Source organism: Miscanthus floridulus, chromosome 18 (assembly GCF_019320115.1).
Source record: "Miscanthus floridulus cultivar M001 chromosome 18, ASM1932011v1, whole genome shotgun sequence".
In the NCBI taxonomy this organism is placed as follows: domain Eukaryota; kingdom Viridiplantae; phylum Streptophyta; class Magnoliopsida; order Poales; family Poaceae; genus Miscanthus; species Miscanthus floridulus.
In genome coordinates, this window is record NC_089597.1 from 26918077 (window position 1) to 26931637 (window position 13561).

Here is a 13561-nt window from a genome sequence, read left to right on the forward strand (position 1 = left end):
ATGATAGCCCTTCTTCACCATGAATTTGCCAAATCTCTTCACAAAGAGAGCCATCTTCTCATCATCTAACTCATCAAAGCTTGAGTCTTTATCTTCACTTGATGATTCTTGCTTTGTCTTGCCCTTGGATGATGATGTGGCTTTGAATGCCACACTCTTCTTCTTCTCATCCTTCTTCTCATCTTTCTTCTCCTTCTTTTCTTTCTTATCATCATCCTCTATATATATGTCATTGGTCATCATATCTCCCAACACTTGGTTTGATGTCATGGTGTCCAAACCACTCCTCACTAGAAACCAATGTGCCAAATCTTGATAGTAAGCATCTCAAGAACTTATGGGAGAAGTCCTTGTCCTTCACTTCTTTCTCCAAGTGCTTTGAGATCATTGACAAGCACTTAAAGCCTATGGAACATCTCCGGCACACTCTCATCATCCTTTATCTTGAAGCTGGTAAACTTCTTGAGGATGTATGTCTTGGCACCCTTCATGGCTTGAGTGCCCTCAAATGATTCCTCCAACTTCTTCCATGCTTCATGAGCAATCTCAATGTTCTTGATTTGCTCAAATGTCCTCTCATCTAATGCATCATAAATGGCACTAAGAACAATATCATTATTTTGGAGCAGCACTTCTTCGGCGATGGTGGGAGCCTCCTCATTGGCAACCTCAATCTTGGTCTCCACCACCTTCAACACCTTTCTATTAATTGACTTGATGTAGGTGGTTATCTTCTCCTTCCAATATGGATAATTTGAGCCATTAAATTGGGGTGGCTTCTTAGTGTTGTTGATTTGAGCTATTTTGACACCAAAGATTGTTAAGCTTCAAATCAAGGTGACCATGGCTTCGATACCACTTGAAAGGTCCTAATGACTAGAGGAGGGTGAATATCCTATAAAAATTTCTACAACAACACTTAAGCCAAGTGGTTAGTCAATTAAACGACGAAGCGAGTGTTGCGCTAGCCTACTAATAATGCAAGCCTCCTATCCATAATTCTAGTTGCTATGATCTCTAATTCACACACAAGAGGCTATGTCACTACCACTAAGTAAGTGAGCTCTCAAAGACTAGCTAAAGAGTCTCACTAACCACTAGACAAGACACAAGCTAGCTCTCAAAACTAGTTACACTAAAGAGCTTAGCTACACTAGGAATATAAATACAAGAGAGGTAGTAATGTTTATTATGCTATGGTAAAAGATGATCAATCAATCACAATAAATATCAATGAAATCTCGGTGACAAGATGACACAATGATTTTTCACCGAGGTTCACTTGCTTGCCGGCAAGCTAGTCCTCGTTGTGGCGATTCACTCACTTGGAGGTTTACGCACTAATAGGCATCACACGTCTAACCCGCAATCGGGTGCCGCACAACCAACACAAGATGAGGATCACACAAGCCACGAGCAATCCACTAGAGTATCTTTTGACTCTCCATCGGGGAAAGGTCAAGAACCCCTCACAATCACCACGATCGGAGCCGGAGACAATCACCTTCCTCCGCTCAACGATCCTCGCTGCACCAAGCCATCTAGGTGACGGCAACCACTAAGAGTAACAAGTGAAATCCACAGCGAAACACAATCACCATGTGCCTCTAGATGCAATCAATCAAAGCAATGCACTTGGATGCTCTCAAATCTCACCAAATGATGAATCAATCAAGTAGGATGAGTGAGAGATGGCTATGCTCACTAGGATGTATTCTCAATAGAAACGGTCAAGAGAGTGAGTAAGAGCCGGCCAAACCACTTATATAGGCATCCCCACGAAATAGAGTCATTAGGGTCAAGGGGAGTGCCCCTGTGCACTGACCGGACGCACCAATCGGGATGATCGGATGTAGCCTAGCCAGCGTTCGGTCGCTAGATGGAGGCCATGTGTCCTCCGCGTTCAACCGTAGTCGTATGATCTCAACGGCTAGTTGCGCCCATGCCATGTGTCAAGTGACGATCGGACGCGCTGGAGACAGGACCGGACACGCCGGTGCCAGCCCTACCTGCGCACGCGCCTGCGCCAACAAGCATTGACCGGACACACCGCTAGGTCCACCTGACACCATGCCACCTCGCGTCAGATCACTTCCAGTAAGGGTCCAGAGAGGTATTTTCACGATCGGACACGTCCGTTCAGCGATGACCGGACGTAGCCCTGAGTCCAGTCCTCTCTGGCGCGCGTAGATGCTGCATCAGCGTACGTCACCACCTGACCGGACGCAGGCCTTGCGCGTCCGGTCACTTTTACTGTTTAGTGTCCGATCGTTAGCCAGACAGAGCCCAAGCACGCCAACTCCACCATAATTGACCGGACGCACCGCCACCGAGTCCGGTCACTTTGGGAGTTAGAGTCCGGTCGCTGAAAATAGCACCACCTCTTCTCCAACTTCATCACCCTTGCTCAAATGTACTAACCGCCAAGTGTTTCAGCTTGTGCACGTGTGTTAGCATATTATCATAAACATTTTTAATGGTGTTAGCACTCACTACAATCTAAATGCATATACAATGAGTTAGAATATCTAGTGGCACTTTGATAACCGCATTTCGATATGAGTTTCACCCCTCTTAATAGTATGGCTATCTATCCTAAATGTGATCATACCCACTAGGTGTCTTGATCACCAAAATAAAATGGCCCTATGAATATCATCTTTGTCTTGAGTCCATTTTGTTTTTCTCTTTTTTTCCAAGTCCGAGCACTTGATCACCATGGCCATCACTACCTTCATGATCATCACCAATTACTTCACCACTCGGAATGTGCTTCCTTATCTCATGATCACTTAGAACAAATATGTTAGTACTTAGGGTTTCATCAATTTAACAAAATAAATATAGAGCTTTCAGCCGAGTATCGCTTGTGCCGCCTCCGACGAACAAGCATGCGCCGAGATACCCTTCATGCCCACAAGGACGCGGTACCGAAAAGCACGGTCGATCCCATGATGAGGCGACTCCACCGGCGCCAGCGCAGGGCAAACGGCGCCCCCTCCCGCGACGGGGTGCTCAGGACACGATCGAGGTCCTCCCAACGGCTGAACCGAACGATGAAGTCATCCGGCCTAGTCCTGCGCTGCTGCGCACAGACATGTGCTCTCCCGTGATGCCGAAGTGCTTTTGGAGGTGGTGCAACATCATGGCTAGTGTCACCGCTGGCCGCGTTCCAAGGACCAGCGCGAGTAGCGCTAAAGACAGCGCGTCCTCAACAGCCTGGAGGGCCGGGGTGCGCGGCACAACCACCAGCTCGAGCAGAGGGCTCCTGGCCCTCGTCCTTGGCGAAGCTGGCGGTTCCTCGACACGCCGTAGCAGGGAGCGGGGGTAGCCATGAGGCCGGATGGGCGGTTCGGAGGAGCTCGAACCTCCCCTAGCATCACCTGTCGCAGCTCCGGTATTGACGACAAGGCCTGCGCCAGAGCTCACGCCCGCACCGGACTGCGCGGCCTCAGCAGGCGCGTCGATGGTAACCTCCACCGGCTCAGCGACAGAAGGCTCCGGCGGGGAGATTCGCACACCGACGGGACGGACGGCGCTCTGCCAGTTGATGCCGAGCGCGCCGAGGCCGTGGCCGCCGGTGAACCGCGGCTAGGCGAGGAGCGACGTCTACGGGCACCCCGCTGGCGACTAGGAACACGGCCAGGCTAGCGGCCCCACTTGCCCTCCCAAGGGCCAACCGCCGGCGGTAGCGGGCAATCACGCGCCGGGTGACCACCGTCCTTGCAGTTGAAGCACTTGGACGGGAATGTTGACGTGGTCGCCGGCGAGGCAGTTGAAGCACTTCCCCACAAGGTTGGACGGCACCGAGCGACGCGCCGACGGCTCTGCACCGGCCTGAACCCCTCCGCGTCCAGCTCCACCGACATGCGCGGGGGGTGGACGACGATGGACGCAAGGCGCCGCTGAGCCGGAGGCGAGGGACGCGGGGAACGACGCGCATCCCCCATGAAGCCACCCCGGCGCGGGCGGCGGCGGCGCTGCCGCCGTGGTCGCATGACCGCCTTGCCACGACCAGGTGGAGGTGGAGCATCAGAGTCGTTGAAGGAAGCCTCCGAGTCGGAGAAGTGGTGCCTCACCTCCGACCCTCCCGGAGAAGCGACGAAGGGGTCGGCATCAGGGTCGAGGGAGCTTGCCCAAAGCACGAAGGCAGAGTGAGCGGCCGCCGCCAACGGAGGCATCTCCTGGGGGACGGATCTCCCAGCACTCAACCTCATCCGCCCGCGGGAGCAGGAGCTAGGGTCCATGAGGACTCGGGGACACCGTGCGGAGGGTGGAGGGTGGACGCCGGGCCGGAGTGGCCACCGGCGGTGGGTGGAAGGTGGGTGCCTAGGCGCTCAGTTCCAAGCTGGACTAATCCACCTGTGGTTTGAATGAGTGATCAGACTCTCCAGCTCCATCTCATGCAAATATCTAACCGATCGATTAATGATAGAAGCATGGAAGGAAGAAGTAACTTTAGATCTGAGCAAAAGAGAAGAAAGGAAAAACAACCAAGAGTGAAAAGGAGAAACAAGAGAACCCATCCATACGCTGCCGTGTTGGAGCTTGGGGTTGCCGCGCAGGTGCACGGAGCTGTTGCTCGAGACGGCGGCCTAGCGGGGAGCGAGCAAAGCGCCAGGGGACGATTGCGTTACGTACTAGTTTTAGTTGCGGAGATTTACTTTTGCCATCCTTTTTAAAAGGGTGGATATTGCGATTTTAATAAACGTAAGCATGAACTCTTTGCAGTATCAGATTGTTTTCAAATACACCAGATTCAAAATCTCTGATCTAGTAGCACAATTCTGAATTTCTGATAATGGAGCTGGCTAAGTAGCCTCAATTATATTTTAGAAGGGATTGGCTTATGCTGCTAGCTTTAGAAACACATTGCAGTGTCAATCACCTGGTAGCTTTCGATATACCATGAAACGTGCAACGATACATGGTTTTGTAGTATTAATACTGCCTTGCTAATTTTCAAACAAAAAGGAAAGGTGAAGCTTTCAGGTTGCTTCATCAAAAAATTAAGTTACTATTGCAGTAACAGAGGCAAATAAAGGGGAAGCCTGCGTGGCTGCGTGTCAGCTGGGTTACTGAACTATGTCATCCTGCCTTCGGTCCTCACTTCAGTTTCTTCAGTCGCCATTTCCTACGCTGTCCAAGACTAAAACACAAAAGAGACGTTAGCATACAGCAACCGAGCACCAGAACCACTAAAAAAATGGCATTTTAGGTAAGGAAGTAAGCGAGCTACCACATACTTTATTCTTATAATCTAACTTGCCAACTGTAGCAGTCAGGTCATTAGAAATAATACTATAGAATGTATGCAAACTTTTACATTATGGAGCTACCAGGAATATGCCATTTATGATATGTGTCGAAGCCATTGAAGAAACGAACTATATAATTGCAAATTATAATGAACTTTTGTCAATTTCATTCTAAATATCACATCAATTTCACCATCGAACTTGCTTTTAAAAATAAATTGATGACTCAAGCTTGAAATATCACCAGTTTTCATATTTTTAACAAAACAAGGCCAATAGTCTAACTTCTTAGTTCAGAAAGGTCAAGTTATCAGAGTAATATTATACTACGACCACCAATTTTAAACCTGACCATGGTAGGGTTCACATGTCGCTTGAGTCTTCAGGCATGAAATGAGAAGTTTACCTAAACTTGTCCTGCATTTTTTGGCACCATATCTTGTAGTCACTCTTTGCTATGTGAGCGACCATCAAAATGATCAGTGTTTACAATGGATGATTCTTGCCTAATGGGGTTCAAAGGGAAATGTCAGCAAAATGTCAAGGATGAGAAGAGAAAAGTGTGGTGTGCAATGAATGGAAGTAAATTGTCACAAACCTGGCAGACTAACTCTTTCTTGAGTTGAAGTTAGCTGGTGCTTTGCCACTACCTCGCCCGGAAGCATCATCTTGCAAAGAAAAATTTAAGTTAGGGAAGTTCCTGTGAAACAGCAAAGCGATACTTAAGGTGGTAAGGCTTTGGATCAAGATTTTGATCTACTCCCAATAAAATGATTACCTCAGAAGATTCAGGCATTTGAAATGTTCGAAGGTGGGACTGCGATGATTCCAAGTGAAATGGAGCTTCTTGAATGGTTTTGTCTACATTTGGTAATACAAAAGACAGTGGTTGGTTTCGTGGAGGATTTAATGGGTCAAATGCCTGATGAACTCCTGAACTTTGGTTTACTGGTGGCATCACTGCCCCAGAGCTTGACGCTGTGATGTTGCCCCCACCAAGTGCAGCAAACATTTGTGATGCTTGTGCAGGCTCAATTGCGCCAGACAAATATGGAGGGTTCAAGTAAACACCATTTCTCATAGACAGCATCTATAACAAAAGAATAGGTAAAAGTCACAGTCTATAGTCGCAGTTCAGCAATTAACACTGCTCATTAAAATATAACTTAGAATAGTATGTAACTGACACATGTGCAGTGTGCTATGAAAATGCATTCACTGAACATAGCAATATTTGGTTCCACACTAGGCCCTCAATGTCACAAACAGCCTAGCATTTCTGTGAAGGAAATAGGCAGTATTTTTTGGTTAACACTAACCACATTCACAGTCAGACTATCACTAGCCACTACATTGCGATTCCAGAACTTCTTATGTGTCTCCATTATTTAGCACCTTAGGCTACTGCAAACCATCTTTGCCACCACCTTTCCTGTTCATGTATCGTAGCATATAAGGGTTTGCACATAACATTGCAGTTCTACCAGTTCACTAGCCATATCATTTATCCTGAGGTCATACAGGTTGATGAGATTATGTTTTAAACAAAGTATACATCTTGAAAAGTACTTAGTGCCCAAATTGCCATCCAACATATAAACAGGGAGACAGGGACGTGCTTTTACTTAACAAAACAACATGCAAGCTTGGCATTGATCAATAGTTTAGCCACAGTGGGGTAACAGTCCAAACCTAAATTGTAAACAAATGAAAATGGAAGGTATGGGCAAATTAACGAAGCTCTCTCTATTTCTTCAAAAATAATAAAAATGAAGCACCCATCACACATAATGCAAACCCCCCCTGCTGGTTATAATAAAGCGACAGGCATCAAGAGTCATACAAGTCTGTAGTCACAGATTGAACCAAGAATCAATAAGTCCGGGTATTCTCTATTATACCAATTCTATGTCAATGTTTTGTACCAGAAAGATGCATCGATACCATGTGAACGTGTCCTATTTGCTCACCTGCACTTGGAGCTGCAGTTGCTTCAGATACTCAATGGCCTCGTCAAGCATGGATGCCTTGTCGGTCTGCAGTCCCAAAAAACATCACAACAGAAACAGATTACGGTCAAGTCCAGCACTAACACAACTGAACAACCTTTGCGAACGAGCGAGAGAGTCAGAGTAAGAGCTCTTGTCAGTTTCCACTGACCTTGTTGGAGTTGGGTATCAGGCGCCTTCATCTTCTCGTTGATCTTGCTCCTCCTCCTTTGCGCCCAAAAGCCAACAAAACCAAGCAACGATCTTTAGCACTTGCACTGAGAAGAAAGCAGAGCACGGCGAGAAAAAAAAAATCTCTGTGATTTCAAGAAATGTCAGCGGCACCACCTTCTCGGAGAGGTTGTGCACCTCGGCAGCGTGGCTCCGCTTGCTGCCGGACCCCCCGCGCGTCCACTCCGGCGGCGGCTCGGGCTCCGACCCGCCCGCGTCGCTGTCCCCGAGCCCGCCCACGTCCTCCCCGTAGTCCACCTGCTGACCGTGGCCCAGCGCCACCAGGAACGCCGCCACCCCGGCGAACATCTGGCGCCGCACCTCCTCCTCCTCCAGCTGCCGCCGCCGCTGGTGGTGGTGCTGCAGGAGCGCCATCGCCTCCCGCCCATGGCCCTGCACGGCCCCGCGACCCCCGCCGAAGCCACCGAGCCCCTGCTCGTTCATCTCGTCCGCGCCTCACCACACAGCCTCGCAGGAGGCGAGAGAGCTCCCAGCCGGCTCCGTTGGGACTTGGGACTTGGGAGAGGAGGCGAAGGGGGGAGAGAAGGCGAGGTGGGTTTCGGGTGGAGGCGCGGCCACTTCCTTCTTTTTAGTGCTTGCGCCCATGCCATCTTCACCGCGTCAACGGCGAGGAACCGGTCGAACCAGGCCTTCATCAGCGGCAGCTCCTTGTCGGTGACAACGCTGGCGCCGATCACCTCCTCAGTAACGGGGAGCCAGTGTGCGTACCACACGACGATGTCGAGGTAACCCACGGCGTCACCGCCAAAGAACTTCTTCCCCTCCAAGACCGTCTCCAGGGTCTTGAGGCACTGCTGGGCCTCGTGCACCGCCTTGCGCTGCGCCTCGCTGGTCGCGGTGAAGATCGGGTACAGAGCAGCGTTGCACTGGAGTAGACAGACATCAATCCTGTCACTGACTGACTGGGTCCTGCCCTGCATCGAACAAAGTAGACGATCATGTGGCTGGAGTTTGCGCGCATACCTTCTCTTCTGCGAACCTGGCCCAGAACCTCGCCTGGGCACGCTCGTAGGGGTCGGCCGGCATGATGGGGTAGCCGCCCTTCCAGGCCTCGTCGATGTACTCGACGATGATGGTGGACTCTGCGATCGGCTTGCCGTCGTGGACGAGCACGGGCACCTTCTTGGTCACCGGGTTGTAGCGCAGCAGGTTGGCGCTTTTGTTGGCGAGGTCCTCATCGACGTACTCGTACTCGACGCCCTTCAGCCGGAGCGCCCACTCCACCCTGATGACCATAGGGCTCGCCCACATCCCGAACACCTTCACACCCTTCTCGGCCATTGCTGGATGCTGGAGCTCTGGGTCTGCTCTTCTGCTGCTGGTGCTGGAATGGAATTCCAATAGATGGAGAGATCTTGTCCACCTTATAGATCACAGATCAGGAAGCCTTCAGAAGTCAACATACAGTTCCGGGTCATGGTTGCCTTAGTCCATGGGAACTCGTATTAATTATTATTATAATTGAAAGACAAGGATACCAGAGTGGTCTGGTCAGAGCGTGGCACAAAGACAAGCCTCTTGAAAAAAAAAATACTTTATTGAGGAAAAGCCGAATTACACTCAAACATAATGAACTGTTCGAATGGTTATTTGCAATTTATTCTTTTCATTTCAGAAAGATATGTTTCTAAAGCGTGATGGCTGCTCAACTCAACCACTTGACAACGTTACACTGACACAAGGAAATTAGAGGAAGTTATAAAAAAAATGAAATAAGAGGAAGACCGGTATGCAACTATGCATACAGCATCTGTCTGTCTCATGCTTGTTGAATTTCTCTATTTATCTCCCTCCAAACACGGCAAATCTCACCAACAGAGCATAGTGGTTGCTCACATAAACACAACCAGCTCCAGTTGGAGTTTATTACCACATTACATCACGGATCATGAAGAAATGTGGATAGTTCTGCTTCATCAAGCCGCAATGGCAACCTTCACAGGATGCGTATATGGCATATGCGCATACTAATAATATTCTCAGAAGAATATTGGTACCAGAAATGCACCTCACAGCAAACTCTGCCCCAGGATCTCCTATCAGCAATCATAGGTCCCGTAAGGCTTGAGCGACATTCCTTGATATCCTTTCATGAATTGGTTCCTGAATTTTACAAAAACATTGATTGTAAGTACTTATTTGTTTATCTGCTAAACTAGAAGCATACACAAAGCCTTCTGCATACCTGTGTTTCCAGGATCTCGAATTTTGTCTTTGCGATTGTTTCAAACAGGAAAATGTACCTGCAGTGGATATTCAAGCAAATTATTATTCAACTAGAATAAAAAATCATTCTTGCAGCAGTTCCGCGTGCAGAATGTGCATAAAGTATGTTGTACAGGCCAAAAGATGGGGGGGGATACATACCGCCAGGCCAGCTCACAAACCAACTCTTCTGGAGCTTCTGGCAGAACCTGAATGTTTTAGGGTAGATGTAAGTTTCCACTCAACAGAATTGAGTAGGATCATTATGGAACAAATTTCATAGGTGACTCTAACAACTGTATGAAGAAAATATACCGCGTCTTCATATGGGTTGCAGTTGTTCTTGAACCAAAGCCTTAAAAACTCCTGTGATAATTAAGTGATATATTCAGAAATCTCGTTAAAAATGAATCACAAGGTTTTAAAGGCATAAAGTGCATCAAGGATTCAAGGTAATCAGCCCATACATGATGTGTATGACTCAAAGGTAGTTTACCTTATCAACATTTTCAGGTTCAAGACCAGATTTGAATCTATCTTCATATGAATTAGCAATCCAATATCTGCTGGAGTCAGGAGTATGAACCTGCTTGACAAAAAGAGGATACCATGAATTTTATAAAGCTAACCATTCAGCATTTCAATATCTCAGAAGTTATCATACCATTGTACTCAACATAATTATAAAAAAATTTAGATACTTCTCAGAACAGAAAGTTTTCAACAACATGAACTGATCAGTTAATGATATAACAACTCTGTTTATATTTATACATATAACAGCTAGTTAGTACTATATGATTCCACAAAATGCATTGTCACTGTTGTGAAAAGGAAAACATGCATATTCTTCCGCTAGTTACTGGGTATAATCAATAATGGCACAAAGGTTAAGAAACATTTGCAGAATCATGTCAGAAATATAACCTCATCAATCAACACGATTGTCCCGTCAGATGTTTTTCCAAACTCATACTTTGTATCAACCAGAATTAATCCATTCTCTAAGGCCACTTTCTGCAAATAGAAAACTGAAAAGAGTATCAGCAAGTTACACAATTTTAACATAGCTGTAGCACAGGAGACTACCAAGCAAACACAATATCACAAAACAACTAGTAACTGCAGCACATGTACGAACTAAAGCACATCAAAGCAAAATTGGTGAACTATTTTTTCAGTGTTTGCAACTGAAATTAAATCGTAATGTTACTGGACATAGACCTGAAAATACCTCAACAGAAACAGAAAATGTGACGATTCACTACCTGTCCATATGCAAACAAGCTTAAGGCTTTGCTTCCTGCCTCATGAAAATCTTCCTTTGACATCAACCCTGACTTGATTATCTGCAGAATAAAAGGGCAATGTAAGGGCATCTTTGAATAACAGAGAGTCATAACAAGGGGTGATGCAGGCTAGCAGTAGCATTAAAATCCCAAAAAAAATAAAACTAGCAATTCTCAAAGAATCATGTTCGAATACAATCCAGAAATCATTCAAATACTACCACCTTACTGCCAAAATATCATATTAAGAGTACCAAACAAAAAAGACATCAACATCTGGAGAAGCAAACAAATTAGTGTAACTTCCATATATCAGTGGGTGTCAGTGGGTGGCCCTATGATTCGGGATGTAATAAGCGATGATCTGGGGTCTTTATTCTTGACAATCGAAAGGGCGTACCCAGTGCAGAGAGCTCCCGCTCTGTGCGGGGTCTGGGGAAGGGTGTCAGTGGCAAGCCTTACCCTCGCTTGTGCAATGCGAGGAGACCGCGACTCGAACCCAGGACCTTCCGGTCACAGGCTCGAGTCGCGGTCTCCTCGCATTGGACAAGCGAGGGTAAGGCTTGCCACTGACACCCTTCCCCAGACCCCGCACAGAGCGGGAGTTCTCTGCACTGGGTACGCCCTTTCGACTGTAGGGCCACCCACTGACATGGAATTCCAATGTTTGATTACTCTAAGAGCATCTGTTTATCCTCTTCCTGTGTAATATAGTGTCAGTAACAACTTACACGAGGCTATAACTCTAAGATTACAAGAGGAAATATATTAAAAGCATGAGACACCTCATCTGGAGTGACAGGGACATCATGATCTGCAGCTTTAGTTGTTGGTGTCAGTATATTTGCAGATAGCTTCTGATTCTTTACCATGCCTGGAACAGGGAGGCCAATTACCAGTCACTAGAAAGAACAAAACAACATCAAATTGGATAATTCTTGTCAGCATAAAGCATACCATCAGGAAGAGCATTTCCACAATAGTTCCTTACACCCTTATTATAAACTGTCCATAAAGATGTATCATTGCTTCCTGTAACAAATCCCCTCACTGAAAATTAACACCCAAAGATAAGATTAGTAAGAATGATAGCAAAAACATGAAAATTTTATATAAAATGCTTGTGAATGGGTATGCGAAAATAAAAAAACAATATATGCAAGAAGCCTTAGGTCTCACCAACAAATTCAACTGGAAAAACTGTGCACCTTTTGGCGATTGTTACATTCTTATCAGGAGAAGACACTACTGCATTTGGAGTAATGTGACGGGTCTGATTGAACCACCAAAGGCTTGTCTCATTAAGAACCTGAAATTACCCATACGACATCACAACAAAACACCTGATTATTGAAACAATGATTTCTCATCCTAAATGTACTCTGCTTCCAGACTTCAGTATGTGCTAGTATAATACATGTATACAGATTAAAAATAAAGAGGTAGATCCTCAATTGACAAAATTCTGGACAATACTGTGACTCTGTGAGCACACACTTGTGTTATTAATCACTTGTGACATTGAGCCATGCTGTCAAAGTATTAATTTGAGCAGACTGATTGGTGCACCTAACATTGACATTTATTTACAAAATGCACTGAACAGACTTCCCTTGAGTCCGAGGAACGATGAAACTTGAAAGCTTACACAGTTGTATTTGAACAACAAAAACAGGAGACCAACACTAGGAGAAGCAGTTCAGTGCGGTGAGTTGGCAACCCCTTAGCGTTATGACATTGTCATGTAAAAGTGTCAGAAGATTGTCAAAACTAGCTCTGGATAACGCTAAGATGTTGATCATACCTGCCCTTTAAACGGGATGGAAGCAAGTACGCGGTCGAAAGCGCTCTGCCTGTCGGTGGTCACCAACACCAGGTGCTCCCCGCTCTCGTACACGTCCCTCACCTTCGCACCGAGCACCAACAGTCACTTACTACAGCCATTTAGAAGAGATTCCGAACGATGACATGCCAGCGGTTTGCTCACCTTGCCCTTGGCAGCGAGGCGGAGTCCTGACACCGCGAGGTCGAGGCGGGTCTCTCCGAGGCAGTTCCCCATGGCGGAGCGTGCAGCGAGAAGCACGGCATCGCGGTGGCCCGGGTCGGCGGCGAGAAGGGAGGAAGGGGCCGCCGCGCCGCTTCCGCCTGCCACCGCAGCGAGGGGCAGGGTGCGGGGAGAAGAAGAGGACATAAAGAGGTGGGGGAAGCGAGCAGGGGTTGAGGAGGACGGGGCCCGGCGGAGTGGTTTAGCCGGGTTCACTCCGCGGGCGGCGGCGGCGGCGGGCGCCGCGCAGGGGGACATGGGAAAGACCGAAAGACGGCTATAGGGTCTCGCGTAGGATGACTTACACTTTGTTAGCATTTTCAAAACCTTTTCGAGAGAACTCCACGTGAGCCATAAAAAAAAATCACAATCCCCCGTGAGTTATTAGAAAAGTTCAGGGGTGTTCGGCTGTTCTAATTTTTTTTTTTCCGTTATGTCGCTACCATCAGATTGGGTTATAACGGTGTTAAACCGTATGTGTGAAAAATCGAAAATACCCTTAAGTCTAAATATGTCATTAATTTT

General features: G+C 47.2%; 2 protein-coding genes and 2 pseudogenes across 3 annotated transcripts; all 4 read right to left on the reverse strand.

The window, feature by feature from the left end:
• Nucleotides 1-2852: 2852 nt before the first annotated feature.
• Nucleotides 2853-4247, reverse strand: LOC136523540 (uncharacterized; annotated as a pseudogene).
• A 1456-nt stretch (nucleotides 4248-5703) lies between these two features.
• On the reverse strand, nucleotides 5704-7921 carry LOC136521864 (transcription factor PHYTOCHROME INTERACTING FACTOR-LIKE 15-like; annotated as a pseudogene).
• On the reverse strand, nucleotides 7918-9598 carry LOC136521863 (glutathione transferase GST 23-like). Of its 2 annotated transcripts, none has more exons than XM_066515633.1 (3): nucleotides 9507-9598; nucleotides 8462-8885; nucleotides 7918-8364 (listed from the first exon to the last, which is right to left on the reverse strand). In XM_066515633.1, the coding sequence occupies exons 2-3, from the start codon at nucleotides 8777-8779 to the stop codon at nucleotides 7918-7920; spliced, it is 765 nt and encodes a 254-aa protein (XP_066371730.1). In that variant the 5' UTR covers nucleotides 8780-8885; nucleotides 9507-9598. The 2 variants fall into 2 exon arrangements, with proteins under 2 accessions (XP_066371730.1, XP_066371731.1); XM_066515634.1 differs by having other exon boundaries at nucleotides 8462-8861; nucleotides 9507-9569.
• On the reverse strand, nucleotides 8918-13322 carry LOC136521862 (phosphoribosylaminoimidazole-succinocarboxamide synthase, chloroplastic-like). Its single transcript, XM_066515631.1, has 12 exons — nucleotides 12980-13322; nucleotides 12797-12898; nucleotides 12172-12301; nucleotides 11950-12042; nucleotides 11778-11866; nucleotides 10972-11052; nucleotides 10631-10720; nucleotides 10200-10289; nucleotides 10019-10069; nucleotides 9866-9912; nucleotides 9684-9741; nucleotides 8918-9601 (listed from the first exon to the last, which is right to left on the reverse strand). Exons 1-12 carry the CDS (start codon nucleotides 13292-13294, stop codon nucleotides 9545-9547), a joined length of 1203 nt encoding a protein of 400 aa, XP_066371728.1. The 5' UTR covers nucleotides 13295-13322; the 3' UTR covers nucleotides 8918-9544.
• Nucleotides 13323-13561: the final 239 nt, after the last annotated feature.

What these genes read in the sequence shown, in the direction of transcription:
- LOC136521863 (XM_066515633.1), bottom strand. Translation starts at nt 8,779, where the DNA reads ATGGCCGAGAAGGGTGTGAAGGTGTTCGGGATGTGGGCGAGCCCTATG. An exon ending in CCAGGTTCGCAGAAGAGAAG is followed by an intron (nt 8,365 to 8,461) that starts GTATGCGCGCAA and finishes TGTCTACTCCAG; the next exon opens with TGCAACGCTGCTCTGTACCC.
- LOC136521862 (XM_066515631.1), bottom strand. Translation starts at nt 13,294, where the DNA reads ATGTCCCCCTGCGCGGCGCCCGCCGCCGCCGCCGCCCGCGGAGTGAAC. An exon ending in CCATCCCGTTTAAAGGGCAG is followed by an intron (nt 12,302 to 12,796) that starts GTATGATCAACA and finishes GGGTAATTTCAG; the next exon opens with GTTCTTAATGAGACAAGCCT. An exon ending in GCTTGTTTGCATATGGACAG is followed by an intron (nt 10,721 to 10,971) that starts GTAGTGAATCGT and finishes TTCTATTTGCAG; the next exon opens with AAAGTGGCCTTAGAGAATGG.